This window comes from Oncorhynchus nerka, linkage group LG13 (genome assembly GCF_034236695.1).
Source record: "Oncorhynchus nerka isolate Pitt River linkage group LG13, Oner_Uvic_2.0, whole genome shotgun sequence".
In the NCBI taxonomy this organism is placed as follows: Eukaryota; Metazoa; Chordata; class Actinopteri; order Salmoniformes; family Salmonidae; genus Oncorhynchus; species Oncorhynchus nerka.
This window is the reverse complement of record NC_088408.1, coordinates 82,423,914-82,442,694: the sequence shown is the minus strand read 5'-3', so window position 1 is coordinate 82,442,694 and position 18,781 is coordinate 82,423,914. Positions and strand designations below refer to the sequence as shown.

General features: G+C 41.3%; 2 protein-coding genes across 8 annotated transcripts in view; both read left to right on the top strand.

Moving 5' to 3' along the window:
• The first annotated feature begins 535 nt into the window (after nucleotides 1-535).
• On the top strand, nucleotides 536-15,462 carry LOC115140264 (lysosomal membrane ascorbate-dependent ferrireductase CYB561A3). 7 transcript variants are annotated; one of them, XM_029678521.2, is made up of 7 exons: nucleotides 536-637; nucleotides 2,331-2,481; nucleotides 3,192-3,399; nucleotides 11,033-11,241; nucleotides 11,428-11,582; nucleotides 13,757-13,925; nucleotides 14,251-15,462. In XM_029678521.2, the coding sequence occupies exons 2-7, from the start codon at nucleotides 2,344-2,346 to the stop codon at nucleotides 14,272-14,274; spliced, it is 903 nt and encodes a 300-aa protein (XP_029534381.1). In that variant the 5' UTR covers nucleotides 536-637; nucleotides 2,331-2,343; the 3' UTR covers nucleotides 14,275-15,462. The 7 variants fall into 7 exon arrangements, with proteins under 7 accessions (XP_029534381.1, XP_029534380.1, XP_029534379.1 ...); XM_029678520.2 differs by lacking the exon at nucleotides 536-637 and adding an exon at nucleotides 688-892; XM_029678519.2 differs by lacking the exon at nucleotides 536-637 and adding an exon at nucleotides 688-906.
• Nucleotides 15,463-16,760: 1,298 nt separating this feature from the next.
• The window catches only part of LOC115140263 (lysyl oxidase homolog 2B), a 51,841-nt gene continuing 49,820 nt past the window's right edge, over nucleotides 16,761-18,781 (top strand). The window contains exon 1 of the mRNA XM_029678518.2: nucleotides 16,761-16,930. The gene's annotated coding sequence lies outside the window, so the exon portion shown is untranslated. The remainder of the gene's footprint in view (nucleotides 16,931-18,781) is intronic.

Here is an 18,781-nt window from a genome sequence, read left to right as displayed (position 1 = left end):
GGTTAAATAAAGGTGAAATTTAAAATAAATAAATAATGCAACACCATCACCAGCTCAGCTAACCGTCTGCATCACAGAAAGGCATGCTAGAACAATTTTCGCACTCTGTAAACTATATTAATAACAGTAAAACTCTGAAAGTTACGTGTTGCAATAGTCTCAAACACCCTTATAACAATATCTACAGCATTAACCTTGGGATGTTTTATTTATTTCACGTTATGGACTTCTACAAAGGAGTAATTTGCAACACATGTTTCTCTGTGTTCCTTGGACTGAGGAGAACGGGAGCTACGGGTAGTACCAGGGTGTTAAGTAGGTGACATTTAATACATTTAGAGAAATAAAACCTGAAGATGTTAACATCATTCAGCTACTGTAGCTGCCTACCTAACATCAACAGGCATCACCAGTAGCGCAACAATTAAAAATAGAGACCAAAAGTAAAGTTCCTGGCGATTAGACTCCCCCTTCTTTCTGAACTTGGAATATTCCTGTTGGTGGGCTTTGGCCATGACCCTCAACCTGGTTGAGCTGTTCTGCGTTGTGTACTATTCTAATAATTCGAAGTTTGATGGAATAACCGTTTGAACTCTACTACAATAATACAAGCAACAGAGAGATTTTCAACAGAAAGGTTCAATGCAACACGGCACTGTTGTTGTTGGCTACTATGGCAGTTCGGGCACACAGTTTATCGTTTGTAGCCTATAATACATTTCCCATCATGCCTTGCGAGGTCAATAAGGAAATGTGACTTGTAATAAACACCAGCAGCCGTTTTTGTGCTGATTGAATATAATGTATTTCTAAACTTTACAACATTTGGCAATGATTATAGTTAGTATTTAATTATCTCGATCTAAGCTGATATGGAAGAATCTTAAGATAGGTAGGAAGAGCTAGGTAAAACTTAAAAACTTACTATAGCTAACGTTGTGTACTCATGAACTCGGGTTAATCAACAACATCTTTGTTAGCTAGCTAGAATGTATTTTTGTTCAGTTTGTGGCATGTGTCTTTGACAATTTTTTTCCAATGAATATTTCCCGTTTTTAGTTTTTACCGATATGTGTACTATGATTTATATCATATGTGGCTTCTGGATGTGTTGCATACAATATTCTCACTGTATTCTAAGGTAGGCAATCTCAGGGTGACGGTGCATAGCTAGCTAGTATTTTTCTTGTGAGACCTGTTTGATATCCCCAGGGTTAAAAAGCCCTTAGTTTTGTTTAGACATAATCCATACTCAATGGAAGTACGGTCTCTCGTCAAAAGTGGTTCCATTTTGGATAGAAACTGGGCATGTTCGACAGTGCATGCAACTGCTGAATAACTGATTTTCAAATAACCTTGCATCATAAATAACTAGCAAGGCCTACTTATTATTTATAGGTCAGTCGTCACAATTTACCCACAAAGCATCATGGATGTCATGCCATAGAGATAGATGAAGGACTCTAGTGCCCTAAAGCTTGTGTTAGCATGGGCAGCAGCATTGAGGACTTTCACCATTTTGTTGTAATCAACTGGGTGGGATTTCCTATGGGTTAAGAAAGGATCACATGATGTCATCAGGATGGATCAGATAATGAATTATATGCATGTGGAAACATTCCATAACTGCAGGTGGCAGTAAATCACCAACCTTGACTTTATACCTGTTCAAAGTGTGCAATTTTTCAGTTTGTTTGCCAACCACTGATATATAATAAGAACTGGAGATTGTGTCCGATATGTTCGACCGTTGTTTTCAAGTTAATCTACTCATGATAATGAATTATACCTCGGTCCGTTCATGGACTGTCTATATCTGGGTTGCATCCGGTTCACATGCGCACTAGCACTCAGTATGCACAGAGAGCAGAAACGACGTCATCCAAAAACATGGCAGACATTGGATGAATATAAAATGTTAATATGTTCGGATGTGTGTGATGGGAAAAAAAATAGGCCTCAGCGACGATTATTTTAATAATTCATTGGAAGTTTTGTGCACAAAGGTGATGACCAAAGTTTCTGATTAGCAATTTTCAAATATGACTTCTCTATGTTGCTGTCTATGCAAATTGTCTTTCTGGGCCGGGCGTCTGTTAAACTGCCGTATCGAAGCAAAACTGTATGAGCAGTCGAAACCGTGCTTCTAGGCCGGAACCCAGGCCCTTGTTGCCAACTTATAGAAGTATTAGAAGAAGAAAATGGATTATTTCAAAATGCAGATGGCCTAAATGACGCTGCCTGTGCTCTCACAGACACCACAATGGGACAGATACAATGATGCGATGTCTACCTAAGTCTATGTGTGATACCTTACTATTTTCATTTAGGGCACCTGACCACATGCATGACTCTACCCCACCTAACACCTGTTCAACCCCATCTGAGTGCTTACCCCTAAGCCAGTGGAATGAGACAATGGAATGTGGAAGCGAGTTAGCAGTTGACACAATGAAAAAGGAACTGAAATCAAGGGCCATTGTGAGTAGCCTAATGCTGCGTTCATAACCAAGTGGGAAGGTGGTATTTACCACATACAACTGGGAAGAATCCAGTTGAACGGTCCTCCAACTCTGTCACATATTAAGAAAATGGCCTTCAACTGTATTTCGGGCTGTTAAATGCAACAACAAAACATTATTTATAACAATCTATTAATGTTTTTTTTAACACTATAATTTGTTTGCTTGCATGATAGCTGTACTCTTAGTTAATGTTGACGCAGCTTTTTTGCCATTGGCCAATCGACTTTTCTCAATGAGTTCAAAGCATGTGAATGCCTCCAACTCATATTTACGACTTCACAACTGGTAATTACCACCACCCCACTTGGTTATGAATGCAGCATCATATGTAGGAGCCACATTAAGGTATTTAGACCCAACTGATTTTGGTCAGAAACCATTTAGGGATTTTTCAAGCCACTAGACACAGAAGTAGAACAGAAACTGAATCACACTTTAGTTGTCTTATCCTGCTCATTTTGTGTTGACGGTGAGACAAGATAGTGAGGACAAACTGTACGTATGTTTTTACTGTATAGCCTAGGCTTTTATTATTGTCCATTTGACCTGCTTCACACCTCTCAAGAGTGGAGGTTTATTCCTACTCTGAAAATGTCCAGACTTCTGTAACCATGCAATTCCATTAAATAACTTTCTTTCCATTTTTTTCTTGTGTTCTCAAACTAGCTTGCAGATTGTTCTACCAGGATGAGATCCATTGTGTCTTTCTACTTCTGCTACCTGCTGTGCCTGTGCCTGGGGATCGCCTGTGTGGTGTTTGTGTCCATCTGGAACTCTCAGTGGCGTGGTGGCTTTGCCTGGGATGGCTCGGCTCTTCAGTTTAACTGGCACCCTGTCCTGATGGTCACAGGTCTGGTCGTGCTCTACGGCAATGGTGAGTGGCTCAGGAAGTGCTTTTACTTCCAGTCTTTGGTGCAGGCAAATGAGAACTTGATGTTTTTTTAATTACAATGACTGTCTCAGGTTTGGATAGTTTGTGTTATGTATGGGGGTTTGTTATGTAGGTGAGTGGCTTAGTCAGTTGTAGTGAAACTACAATCAAGTGGTTTCACATTCCCTTGTTGATGCAGATGAATGTGTCTCAGACATGAATTGGAAATAAGAACTGAAAGCATTTCAATCGCAATGAATGATTCATGTTTGGATAAATAATGTTATGTAGGATATGAAGATGTTCTGTGCTGGTGTTTCGGCATATAGAAAGCTAAATAAAGTCACCTTAACTTCCTTCGCTGCTCCCTTCTTGTCTTTCCCTTGCACCGTAGGCATGTCAAGAACTTAACCACGTTGATAGTGTACTGCAGGGATATTCAACTGGAGGCCCGCGGGCCAGATCCGGGCTGTTTATTAATTTAGACTGGCCCTTTGATCAATTCTGAACATTAATATATGATCTGCAAAAAAATCCTTGCCAAAATCTGACATTCAGTGCCAAAATGTGATTTTTTGCAGTCTAGCGCCTATATGGATAATGTTTTCTTCATATGAATTTGGCTCAAGCGTTTGAACAGTTTAATCTACACAATATGACCGCATTTCTAAAATATATGACTCTCAGGAACAAATACGTGCTTTCTGTTTCCCTCTCTGATGCTCACAAGGAATCATTAGAAGGGAGCGTGACAGAAAAACATCTAATGACTGGGGGAAATGAATTCAAAGCATACTTCCTTCAGACTGGAATTTGGCATTACCTGATTTGACACACCCTTGTGTTATTTATTGAGATGCATAGTTTTCAGATCATTTTAAAATGACCTAATTACTTTTAATAGTTGTTTTAAAAAATGGTGAGCGCGAGCATTGTGCCTAGGGCTGTTGCGGTGACCGTATTACCGCCACACTGGCGGTCACGAGTCATGAAGGTAGTCAAATTCCACATGACCATTTAGACATGGTTATTAGGCTTCTCCAAGCTCTAATGCTGCTGCTGATCATTAGTAGCCTACCAAACTTGCTAACGGTCTGGTACTCAGCACTCTATTGTCCCTGTAATCAAAATCCCATCAAACACTTCATGAGAGCCCATGAGCTCATGTTGCGCAACATTTCTATAGAGTGATGGCCGTAAATAAAAAGACGAGGATACCATCAGCTTTCTATAGACTAGGCCTACTATATTTATTTCTAAACTTTCCTAATATTAAGCACATTGCTTCTCTTTACAACAGGAGTATAGCTTACCTGGCTGGCATGAAAATAAATCATGGGGAAAAGCATCCTCCATAGATTACATGTATTTTTCGATACAGGTGCATGATACTGGTCCATTCTAAATCAAAACAAATGTCACACATATATTACTTAGTGTATGTAAAGACAAGATTAAATCAAGAATAGTCTGATGGGTAACAATATTAGCCTATCACTGGTGAATTATATATTATCACTTGTGAATGATACCCGGCATAAGAAACAAAGCCTTTTTCCCCAACATTTTCTAATCATAGTCGCCACCTCATGTAGCCTAGCCCAGTGGTTCCCAAACGTTTTATAGTCCTGCCCCTTCAAACATTCAACCTCCAGCTGTGCACCCCCTCTAGCACTAGGGTCAGCGCACTCTCAAATGTTGTTGTTTGCAGTCATTGTAAGCCTGCCACACACACACACTATACGATACATTTATTAAACATAAGATTGAGTGTGAGTTTTTGTCACAACCTGGGTCGTGGGAAGTGACAAATAATAATATAATAATAATAAATAATTTTGCTCTGTATTTAACCATCTTACATATAAAACCTTATTTTTCATCGAAAATTGTGAATAACTCGCCACAGGTTAATGAGAAGGGTATGCTTGAAAGGATGCACATAACTCTGCAATGTTGGGTTGTATTGGGAAGAGTCTGTTTTAAATCATTTTCCACACACAGTCTGTGCCTGTATGTAGTTTTCATGCTAGTGATGGCCGACAATCCACTCTCACATAGGTACGTGGTTGCAAAGGGCATCAGTGTCTTAACAGCGCCATTTGCCAAGGCAGGATACAGAAATCTGGCAGTGGCTTCTGATTATATTACATTTTCACAGAACCGCTTGTTGCAATTTCGATGAGGCTCTCTAGTTCAGATAGCGGTAAGTGGAATGGAGGCAGGGCATGAAAGGGATAACGAATCCAGTTGTTGGTGTCATCAGTTTAGGGAAAGTACCTGCGTAATTGCACATCCAACTCACTCAGGTGCTTCGCTATATCACATTCGACATTGTCCATAAGCTTGAGTTCATTTGCACACAAAAAATCATACAATGATGGAAATACCTGTGTGTTGTCCTTGTTAATGCAGACAGAAAAGAGCTCCAACTTCTTAACCATAGCCTCAATTTTGTCCCACACATTGAATATAGTTGTGGAGAGTCCCTGTAATCCTAGATTCAGATCATTCAGGTGAGAAAAAACATCACCCAGATAGGCCAGTATTGTGAGAAACTCGTCATCATGCAAGCGGTGGTCAAAACTTGAAGCTCGTCTTTCAATTAAAAACAATGTGTCAATACATTGCCCCTTGATAACTAGCACACTTCTGTATGTTGTTAAAGCGTTACATGGTCGCTGCCCATGTCATTGCATAGTGCAGAAAATACACGAGAGTTCAGGGGCCTTGCTTGAACAAGGTCAACCATTTTCACTGTAGTGTCCAAAACCTCTTTCAAGCTGTCAGGCTTTCCCTTGGTAGCAAGAGCCTCTCGGTGTATGCTGCAGTGTACCCAAATGGCGTCGGGAGCAACTGCTAGCACGCGCGTTACCACTCCACTATAAATCAATTTGTATTTATTTGTCACATGCGCCAAATAGACCATACAGTGAAATGCTTACTTACAAGCCCTTAACCAACAATGCAGTTTTAAGAAAAATAAGTATTAAATAAAAAATGTAAAATAACAAATAATTAAAGAGCAGCAGTAAAATAACATTAGCGAGGCTATATACACAGGATATTGGTACAGAGTCAATGTGCGGGGGCACAAGTTAGTAGAGGTAATTGAGGTCAAATGTACATGTCGGTAGAGTTAGTGACTATGCATAGATAATAAACAGAGTAGCAGCAGTGTGGGGGGGCAATGCAAATAGTCAGGGTAGCCATTACCTGTTCAGGAGTCTTATGGCTTGGGGGTAGAGGCTGTTTAGAAGCCTTTTGGACCTAGACTTGGCGCTCCGGTACCGCTTGCCATGCGGTAGCAGAGAGAACGGTCTATGACTAGGGTGGCTGGAGTCTTTGACAATTTTTAGGGCTTTCCTCTGACACCGCCTGGTATAGAGGTCCTGGATGGCGGGAAGCTTGGACCCAGCGATGTACTGGGTCGTATGCACTACCCTCTGTAGTTCCTTGCGGTCGGAGGCTGAGCAGTTGCCATTCCAGGCAGTGGTGCAACCATGCTCTCGATGGTGCAGCTGTAGAACTTTTTGAGGATCTGAGGACCAAATCTTTTCAGACTACTGAGATTGAATAGTCTTCGTCGTGCCCTCTTCACGACTGTCTTGGTGTGTTTGGACCATGATAGTTTGTTGGTGATGTGGACGCCAAGGAAATTGAAGCTCTCAACCTGCTCCACTACAGCCCCGTTGATGAGAATGGGGGTGTGCTCAGTCCTCCATTTCCTGTAGTCCACAATCATCTCCTTTGTCCTGATCATTTTGAGGAAGAGGTTGTTATCCTGGCACTACACGGCCAGGTCTCTGATCTCCCTATAGGCTGTCTCATCGTGGTCGGTAATCAGGCTGTTGTGAGCTTAGTGATGAGCTTTGAGGGCACTATGGTGTTAACGCTGAGCTGTAGTCAATGAATAGCATTCTCACATAGGTGTTCCTTTTGTCCAGGTGGGAACGGGCAGTGTGGAGTGCAATAGAGATTGCATCATCTGTGGATCTGTTGAGGCGGGATGCAAATTGGAGTGGATCTAGGGTTTCTGGGATAATGGTGTTGATATGAGCCATGACCAGCCTTTCAAAGCACTTCATGGTTACAGATGTGAGCGCTACGGGTCGGTAGTCATGTAGGCATGTTACCTTAGTGTTCTTGGGCACAGGGACTATGGTGGTCTGCTTGAAATATGTTGGTATTACAGACTCAGTCAAGGAAAGATTTAAAATGTCAGTGAAGACACTTGCCAGTTGGTCAGCGCATGCTTGGAGTACACATCCTAGTAATCCGTCTGGCCCTGCTGCCTTGTGAATGTTGACCTATTTAAAGGTATTACTCACGTCGGCTACGGAGAGTGTGATCACACAGTTGTCCAGAACAGCTGATGCTCTCATGCATGTTTCAGTGTTGCTCTCCTCGAAGCGCGCATAGAAGTAATTTAGCTTGTCTGGTAGGCTTGTGTCACTGGGCAGCTCGCAGCTGTGCTTCCCTTTGTAGTCTGTAATAGTTTGCCAGCCCTGCCACATCCAACGTGCGTCAGAGCCGGTGTAATACGATTCAATCTTAATCCTGTTTTGACACTTTGCCTTTTTGATAGTTCGTCGGAGGGCATAGCGGGATTTATCATAAGCTTCCGAGTTAAGAGTCCCACTCCTTGAAAGCGGCAGCTCTACCCTTTAGCTCAGTGCGAATGTTGCCTGTAATCCATGGCTTTTGGTTGGGGTATTTTTTTTTTTTTTTTTTTAACCTTTATTTAACCAGGCAAGTCAGTTAAGAACACATTCTTATTTTCAATGACGGCCTGGGAACAGTGGGTTAACTGCCTGTTCAGGGGCAGAACGACAGATTTGTACCTTGTCAGCTCGGGGGTTTGAACTCGCAACCTTCCGGTTACTAGTCCAACGCTCTAACCACTAGGCTACGCTGCCGCCCCAAGGGACGTACAGGGATGTACGTACAGTCACTGTGGGGATGACGTCATTGATGCACTTATTGATGAAGCCAGTGACTGATGTGGTGTACTCCTCAATGCCATTGGAAGAATCCCAGAACATATTCCAGTCTGTGCTTACAAAAAAGTCCTGTATCTTAGTATCTATGTCATCTGACCACTTCTTTATTGACCTTAGTCACTGGTGCTTACAGCTTTAAATTTGCTTGTAAGCAGAATTGTAGACTCTTCAACAGAGATGTTAGCATGTTCCAGAGATTTCTGTAAGTCTTTAGCTGACACTCTAGGATTCTTCTTAACCTCATTGAGCATTGTGTGCTGTGCTCTTGTAGTCATCTTTGCAGGACGGCCTCTCCTTGGGACAGTAGCAACAGGGCTGAAATTTCTCCTGTGGACTGACTTTTAGAGATACTTTTGTAACCCTTTACAGCTTTATGCAAGGTAGCAATTCTTAATATTTGGTCTGCTGGAGTGTCTTTTGTTCGAGGCATGGTTCACATCAGGCAATGCTTCTTGTGAAAAGCAAACACAAATTTTGTGAGTCTTTTTTGGGGGGCAGGGCAGCTCTAACCTAAATCTCCAATCTCATCTCATTGATTCGACTCCAGGTTAGTTGACTCCTGATTCCAATTAGCTTTTGGAGAAGTCATTAGCCTAGGTGTTCACATACTTTTTCCAACCTACACTGTGAATGTTTAAACAATGTATACAATATAGACAAGAAAAATACAATAATTTGTGTGTTATTAGTTTAAGCACACTATGTTTGTCTATTGTTGTGACTTAGATGAAGATCAGATCAAATTGTATGTCAAATTTATGCAAACATCCAGGTAATTCCAAAGGGTTCACCTACTTTTTCTTGCCACTGTATATGTGATCCTAGTTAATCTATTTTGTTATCCAATGATTGTACTTTGGCTAATAGGACTGATGGTAAAGGCAGATTATCCAATTGCCGTAGGATCCATACAAGGCACCCCAACCTATGTCCCGATATCTCTGTCTCTTTCTCCTGCGAATGATGGGGATGAGGGCCTTGTTTGGGTGTCTGAAGTAAATCCTTCGCATTCGACTCATTAAAAAAATCTTCCTCCAGTAAAGAGGTGAGTAATCGCTGTCCTGATATCTTGAAGCTCGTTTCAGTCATAAGAGAAGGTGGCAGAAACAGTATGTACAAAATAAGTTACAAATAACGCGAAAAAACACACACAATAGCACAATTGGTTAGGAGACAGTAAAACGGCAGCCATCTCCTCCAGCGTGAGTTTCAAGTTTGAGGAAGACAATGTTCAGCGTAAAAATGACCTTTATAATGCAAGCATTACATGCAGAATTATATTTGCGGTCACTTTTGATAATGGTGTTTTCCACTAATGGAACATTCGCACATATAGCCTACTACTATGTGCGTATTGCTGCGCTTATATTGTGAAGAAATAACCTAATAGTTTATCAACATTTTAAGCTAAACGTTCTGATCTGTTGCGTCAGCCACATTGCGTAAAACGTTTTTTTTTATGCTAGTTGTATTAATTTGGGATCCATCCCATTCCACAACTGTCCCAGACTATGTTTGGAATATTTATTTCTCGCACATAATATAATAGGTTGATTTCTCTACGATGGGGGATAGTAGATTAACATAGGCTCGTGATTTTGCTGTTCGTTAGGCCTACTCATCTTGTTGGCTGACGAAAAGTAAATGTGGACATTTCTTCCAATATCTTTCCACATGCACTTCGGAATTGGATAAGGAATTTCCGCAGTTGCATCCCGGAGGTGTCTAAATTGTAGCCTGTGAAGACCCGATCACGTGATGGAGAGCCATGTTAGTGAGAGACACTTCGGATTGCGAAGGGCACAACTCCGCACTCCAGGCCACAAAAGTCATGGATTTTTTTAGAGTGCATTACGGCCAGAAAGGGGATGCCGCCATGAAAGTCGATGCATTATCAAGTGCCTGTCAAATTGTGAATGAGAGACTATTGGAGTGTGTACAGCCTGCGCAAAAAAAGAGCTTATGCCTTTCAAGTTACTTTCAGCCACATCAGGACCTAACATAAGGACAACTCAGAGTATGCTGTTCTTTTCTTCTGAAATAGACTACATTTTCTTAAAATCATGCGTCTTTAGACCTGTCCAAAATAAATAATGGAATTATTGTGAAGGTGTAGGCTATATTACATGGATTTATTAGACTTTTAAAAATGTAATGTAGGCTATATTTGGAAGCCCTGAGATGTGAAATGTGTTTGTTAATTAACTGTCAATTACCATGATACCCACAGTTATTTGCTTGACAATCACAGGCTGATGAAATTTCGTGACCACTACAGCCCTAGTTGTGCTTTTCCTTTTCAATGATTATAAAATGTTTTGGTTGCACCTCGACTTAGTTGGTTGAGCTCCTTCCACTTCTTTCATAATTACTTTTAGCAACATTCAATTTTAAGATAAGTGCTTTATTGGTGTGTTTGTGTGTTGCTTTTTTATACAGTTTATACAGTTCTTCCAAAGAGTAATCGCTTATGGAAAATATCTGGCCCCTGTAAGAATATAGTTGAATAGCCCTGGTGTACTGTATACATGAGAGAAAGACAATTAAAACAAAGCTTCAATTGCAGCTGATATCCAAGTAAAGTGAGTGGTGACCGTTTTACATTTTTGTGTCTTTACCTGTCTTATCTCTAGGAGCGGTGTTGTACCGCATTCCCCTCACATGGGGGCAGAATAAGCTGCCCTGGAAACTGCTGCATGCTGGTGTCATGCTCCTGGCCCTGCTCTGCTCCATCCTTGGCCTCTGTGCTGTGTTTGACTTCCACCACACCAACAGCACTCCCAACCTCTACTCCTTGCACAGCTGGATTGGCATTTGCACTACAGCACTCTTCACCACTCAGGTTTAGTATATCTGCCACTGCCAGCACACAAATTAAAACGGCATTGTCTTAAAAACAATTGTCAGCTCATATTACGCCATATAATGGCCTAAACGTATTATGTCGTACTTGGCATGTATGGTGATTGTTAAAATCGTAATGCCACTTTCTATGGCTGTGAGATGGTGACATATGTTTTGTTTTCAGTGGGTGATGGGCCTTGCTGGCTTCCTCCTACCCTGCTCACCCATGTCATTCCGCAAGCTGCTTAAGCCTGCCCATGTGTGGATGGGAGGCTGCATACTTATACTCAGCATTGTATCCTGCATTTCAGGGATCAACGAGAAGCTCTTCTTTGCACTGTAAGAGACATTGGCTGCATCTCAAATAGCACCCTATTCACTATACACTCTTAGAAAAAAGGGTTTGAAAAGGGTTCTTCGGTTGTCCCCATAGGATAACCCTTTTTGGTTCCATGTAGAACCCTGTTGGGTTCCATGTAGAACCCTCTGTTGAAATGAACATGGAATCCAAAAGGGTTCTACCTTGAACTGAAAAGGGTTATGCTATGGGGACAGCCGAAGAACCCTTTTAGGTTCTAGATAGCTCCTTTTCTTCTAAGAGTGTAGTGCAATACTTTTGACTAGGCCTCATAGGTGAAAAGCAGTACACTAGGGCAGTGTTTCACATTTTTGGGGGAAGTGCTAACATTTCATTCAAGCCTTTGATTTCAATCATGTACAGTGCATTCTGAAAGTATTCAGACCCCTTGACTTTTTCCACTTTTTTACCTTACAGACTTATTCTAAAATTGATTAAATTACATTTGTTCCTCATCAATCTACACACAAAGTAGAAAACAGGTTCTTAGAATGTTTTACAAATGTATTAGAAATTAAAAACTGAAATACTTTATTTACATAATTATTCAGACCCTTTGCTATGAGACTTGAAATTGAGCTTAGGTGCATGCTGTTTCCATTGATCATCCTTGAGATGTTTCTATAACTTGATTGGAGTCCAGCTGTTTTAAATTCAATTGATTGGACATCATTTGGAAAGGCACTCACCTGTCTATATAAGGACCCACAGTTGACAGTTCATGTCAGAGCAAAAACCAAGCCATGTGGTCAAAGGAAGTGTCCGTATAGCTCCAAGACAGGATTTTGTCGAGGCACAGATCTGAGGAAGGGTACCAAAAAATGTGTTCAACATTGAAGGTCCCCAAGAACACAGTGGCCTCCATCATTCTTAAATGGAAGAAGTTTGAGCTGAGCTGGCCACCAGGCCAAACGGAGCAATCGGTGGAGAAGAGCCTTGGTCAGGTTGGTGACCAAGAACCCGATAGTCACTCTGACAGAGCTCCACAGTTCCTCTGTGGATATGCGAGAGCCTTCCAGAAGGACAGCCATCTCGGCAGCACTCCACCAATCAGCCCTTTATGGTAGAGTGGCCAGACAGAAGCCACTCTTCAGTAAAAGGCACATGACAGCCCGCTTGGAGTTTGCCAAAAGGCACCTGAAGACTCTCAGACCATGAGAGACAAGATTCTCTGGTCTGATGAAACCATGATTGAACTCTTTGGCCTGAATGCCAAGCTTCACTTCTGGAGGAAACCTGGCACCGTCCCTACGGTGAAGCATGGTGGTGGCATCATCATTCTGTGGGGATAATTTTCAGAGACTGGGAGACTAGTCAGGATTGAGGGAAAGTTTAACAGAGCAAAGTACAGAGAGATCCCTGATTAAATCCTGATCTAGAGCGCTCAGGACCTCAGACTGGGAAAAAGGTTGATCTTCCAACAGGACAACAACCCTAAGCACACAGCCAAGACAATGCAGGAGTGGCTTCGGGGCAAGTCTCTGAATGTCCTTGAGTAGCCCAGCCAGAGCCCAGATTTGAACAAGATCTAACATCTCTGGAGAGACCTGAATATACCTGTGCAGCGTCGCTCCCCATCCAACCTGACAGAGCTTGAGAGGATCTGCAGAGACAAATGGGAGAAACTCCCCAAATATAGGTGTACCAAGCTTGTAGCAAAGAAAAGAAGACGCGAGGCTGTAATCGGGTTGGACTAAAGGGTCTGAAGGCTTATGTAAATGTGAAATTTGCATTTCTTATATATATATATATATATATATATATATATATATATACTATTGCAAAAAAATCTAAAAACCTGTTTTTGCTTTGTCGTTATGGGGTATTGTGTGTAGGTTGATGAGGGGGGAAAACAATTTTATCCAATGTGGAAAAAGTCAACGGGTCTGAATACTTTCCAAAGGCACTGCATGTTAGTGCTAGGGAAAAAACTAACATGTGCACCCCTTTGAATCCCAAGGAACAGGATTGAGAAATATTGTACTAGGGAATAGGTTGCCATTTGGGAAACATTTTATATTTTTTTATTGAGTAGGAAACAATGTACTCTTCATACACATATTTCCATAATATAGCTAAAGACAAAAAGGACATCAACCTGTGTTGGACAATATTATTCAAACGGTGTACAAAGTGTTGTTGATTCTTTCTTCAGGAAAGGAACCACCAATGGAACAATGTCATATGGCAACCTGCCACCTGAGGCATTGGTCGCCAACTCGTTAGGAGTCTTGATTGTAGCCTTTGGATTGGTCGTCCTGAAGATTCTGTCCAATCAGAAATGGCAGCGACCAGAGCCTCGAAGTGAAGACCTGGGCTACAGTGTGAGTGCAACAAACCTTCTGATGTAATGTTGCCAAGTCAGATGTCCTGACCGAGTACAGCACTGAATATGATATGTAAAAATCAGAACAGATTTGTCCCATACTATGTATGCAGATAGAGCTGTATTATCTTGATAGCTGTTTGTATTTTTTTGTTGTGAAATGGTTATAAACCCTGTTTGGTCTAAAACAAATTCATTATTTGAATGACATCTGAAAATGCTTCTTTTTTTCCCAATACTATATTCATACTAGGTGAAAGTGTATTCACAGATGTATTCAACTCCTTTGTGTTTTTAACAAACTTTAATGTTTCCACATGCAGCCACTGCTTCAAGACGACAGCTAATAGAAGAGATGAGGAGGCTTCAAACCCGCTCTCAGCCGCTAACCATACTACACAAGCTATCCAGAAATGTTATCTGCCCCTGCTGGGTCCAAAGTTGCCTTAAGCAAATAATGAGCTGTTGAATGTCCTAGGACCAGGGCCAACCCTGGGCATAAGGGCCCCTGGCCACTTGGGGGTCTGAACTTACTGTTGAGAGTTAATATAGTAAAACACACTAGGTACAATTTTAAAATGTGTTATTGCATCAGCAGTTTTTCTCTTATATCAGACACGGACAGTCACTGAATTAGCCAATGTCAGCTAAAAATGTTTTGATTGGTAAGTTAGTCTAGCCAGCTATCTAAACATTGTAGTAATCATGGCCAAATTACTGACTCGGCATGCCAAGGGGCCATGAACTCCAGGGCGCTTACATTGATTTTGTTAGTCATTCTCACTCAGATATCATATTGAAGTGATACTTTGGGATTTCGTCAATGAGGCCCTTTATCTACTTCTCCAGAGTCAGATGAACTTGTGGATACCATTTTTATGGTTCTGTGTCCAGTATGAGGCAGGCTAGAGGTAGTTTCGCAAGCCAATGCTAACTAGCGTTACCCATAAATGTCCAGTTATTGTGCTATCTGCTGGCATGCTAGCAGATACCAATAGATCTCCAGTCATGGCGCTAACGCTAGTTAGACATTGCAATAGCCCTAGTTAGCAACTTCCTTCAAACCGCACACAGAGACATTAAAATGGTGTCAAGAAGTTCATCTGACTCTGGGGAAGTCGATAAAGGACCTCGGTGTCAAAATCCCAAAGTGTCCCTTTAACATGGCATAAGTCATGGCAAAATGTGTAAAATTGCTGAAAATCAGCTGGTAAACTGCAAATGTTTCTCTCTGTCCCATGGCAAAATGAGTAGAATTGCATGAAATTTACTTTCAAACTTAAAAATGTTTCTCTCCGCTGTCAAGATGGGACCACGGTAATCTTTTGGCTGCGAGGTGGAGCTCCCCCCAAGCAAATCTTGCTTAGGGCCCCCAAAAGGCTAGTGCTGGCCCTGGTCATGACAGTGTTGTAAGCAATAATATGTGTCCCATCAAGATATAAGTTTTATAAATGTATTAAATAGTAGATTTTACATCGCTGCCTTCTTTTTTTATGAATAAAATAATTAATAAAGTATGATATACTCAAAGATAACACGGTATTTCAGCAGTTCTTTGTGACTGCCATTCCTGTTGTGCATGCAATTTAGGCTGTAGCCTCATCATTAAAGCTACAGTCTGGGATTTTGGAATCTGTTCAATGCTCATTTCAATTCTTTATATTGACCATTCAGTGTTTGGCCACACAAACAATATGTTGTGTTCTTATGGGGTAGAGAAAGCTACAGCTAGGCCTATATGGCCAGCAGCATACCACCCTGCATCCCACTGCTGGCTTGTTTCTGAAGCTAAGCAGGGTTGGTCCCTGGAAAGGAGACCAGATGCTGCTGGAAGTGGTGTTGGAGGGCCAGTAGGAGGCACCCTTTGGTAAAAAAAAATATATATATATACCAATGCCCCAGGGCAGTGATTGGGGACATTGCCCTGTGTAGGGTGCTGTCTTTCGGATGGGTTGTTAAATGGGTGTCTGTGGTCACTAAAGATCCCATGGAACATATCATAAGAGTAGGGGTGTTAACCCTGGTGTCCTGGCTAAATTCCCAACCTGGCCCACATACCATCATGGTCACCTAATCATCCCCAGTTTACAATTGGCTCATTCACCTCCTCTCCCCTGTAACTATTCCCCAGGTTGTTGCTGTAAATGAAAATGTGTTCTCGGTCAATTTACCTTGTTAAATAAAAATTCCAAAATATTAATTTGGGCTATATGATTTTCACATGGTGGCAGCAGTAACAAGGATTCAGTGTAGAGAGCAAATATCACACTAAATTGATAGTGGTGCGCAATAGCACATGTGTTTTTTGCGGGCTACAAGACATTTGAGATATAGTAGGCTAGGCTATACAAGAGCAAAATGTTACACAAAGTATGTGGATCTGTTATTTAATTTGGTCCTTGGGTGGGATTGGGATGGGGGGATGGTGGTGTAGCTTCATTTTGTATGTATTCATGTTTGTATGTATTCATGTTTGCTGACTATTATTACAAAATAAACATTTGATCACAAGTATGTGGATCTTTGCTTTCTGAATGTCACAGTGTTACCATACATGTATACACCTAATTCATGACAAGGGTGTGCTTTTTGGTTCTGTGTGCCGAAATTACCAATGTGGCACAAAAGCAAGATGGTTGTTGAGAGGCACCGGACCCTATTGACCTAGGATCCTTTTTTGCTGCCCTTCTGCGATGCTATCGCGTCCCCGGTGTCGCTCCAAATCCATTGGAATTCAGGCTATTCCAATTTCTGAGCTCGGGCCATCGATGAGGTCATTTCAGCAGTGGGCGTTACTGGGCAGTTGCACAAGGCGTAATTTGGTCGAAGGCGGCATTGAAATTGCATGTGGGAGTGAAAGTTTAGCGGGGTAAAACATCCGTAAGGCACATAGCAATCTTTGGGGAGTAAAGCGACGATTTTGGGACTTGGGCATGATATTAGACAGCCATCTATAGGTTTCAATAAAGGATCAAGAGGATTTTTTTTTTAAAATCGTCTGTGGTGAGAATTTTTTACAAAGTATTTGGAAATAACTTGAAAAGTTGGTTAATTCAACAATTATTTAAGGATATTATTGGAAAAAAATGTGTTTGATATTTGGTCTTTGAGATTGGCATGTAAAATTAGGTGTTTAAGCTGTATCCTTATATGCCACACCACATATAACCAAATGCAGTTTGATTTCATGTTGATCTGCTTGAACGGTATGTCTTATTTGTACCAAATTCTTATAGAAGTTTCTATTTGCCTGTAATAATGTAGGATATTACTGAGATGGAATTCACCGCAGTTTGTTTTATATGGTTCCCAAACAAGGACGATGTCATCATTGTGTGATCTCTGATATAAATTATGCCAGGTGTGGATAGTTGTGGGGTTTGTGATATGTTGGTGCCGGGTGCGCTGTAGGGTGCACAGTGTTTTCAACTACAGTTTAGATGCAGTAGACTACAGGAGGAGATACATGTGTTTTGCTTTTGTGGACTTCATGATTGCAAGCTGATTTCTCACTCTTGCCAATGACGATACGTGCTTTCAGTCTCTATAGCCTATAGTAGCTATGTAATTAGGTTGCAGAGAATGTTATATGGCTATATTGTGTATTATTACCTGGATGTGCTCCTCTGTCATATACAGGTAATTGCTAAAATAAAGGAAACACTTGAGTAAATGGATACATAGTATATTAAAAGCAGGTGCTTCCACACAGGTGTTATGGAATTATGGAATTTCTCATGGAAGAATGGTGTCGCATCCCTCCAATAGTTCCAGACACTTGTAGAATCTATGCCAAGGAGCATTGTAGCTGTTCTGGCAGCTCGTGGTGGCCTAACACCTTATCAAGGGTGGCAGCAGGGTAGCCTAGTGGTTAGAGCGTTGGACAAGTAACCGAAAGGTTGCAAGTTCAAATCCCCGTGCTGACAAGGTACAAATCTGCCCCTGAACAGTCAGTTAACCCACTGTTCCTAGGCCGTCATTGAAAATAAGAATTTGTTCTTAACTGACTTGCCTAGTAAAATAAATATTTTGGCAGTTACCTGTAAAAAAAAAGGCATGTGCCAGGAGTTCTCTGACTTGATTCTACTTTACTGTCTTGACCTAGAAGGAACCGTGAAACAACTATTCAAGTTGATGGTTTGCAACTCTATGAGCTGCATATGTATAATGCATTTATAGAGTATTCGATCCATGCATGATAAGACAGACTTCTCCTATCTAGAATGATCCAGTTCGTTCTAAACAGTCTAACGGTCTGAGCAAGATATTAGGAACTCTTTGTTCTGACCTGACATATTGACCCCGGAACCTCCTCCCTTTGACCCAGATGCCCTGCTGTCCCTAGTCAGTGGTAGTTATGTGTCTAGCTGTCTCACGGTGAAACATGAGGAGATAGAAAAGACAAGTCTGCCATTCTTCTATGTCTCATCATGGAATTAATGTCTTTCTTTTTTAAAAGCAGTAAAATAAGCGTTCTAGTTTGTCGATAGATGCTGATGTGTTGAGTTTCTCTGCCTGGACATATTGGTTTTTACTTAAGACCAAAGGGAGCCAGAGCTTCCTGAATACCTTGTTTGATTCGCTGTTGCCAGGAGACTTCTGTTTGATCCAAGAGGTCACCATTTCATGGGGTGGTCCATCTTATACTTTTGAATCTTTACCTTATATTTGCTCTGCGAACTACTTTGTGATTCTGTACTGTCTGTGTTCCACTTTGAGACCCTAAATCTTAATCTTAGAGTGCTGAAGCAGGCTTGAGTTTAAAGAAAGATAGCGGTTCTATATCTATATCTGTATCCTATATTCCAGATCACATGTGTGGATCTTTATCCATGTGGTTTAAAGAAAACATCA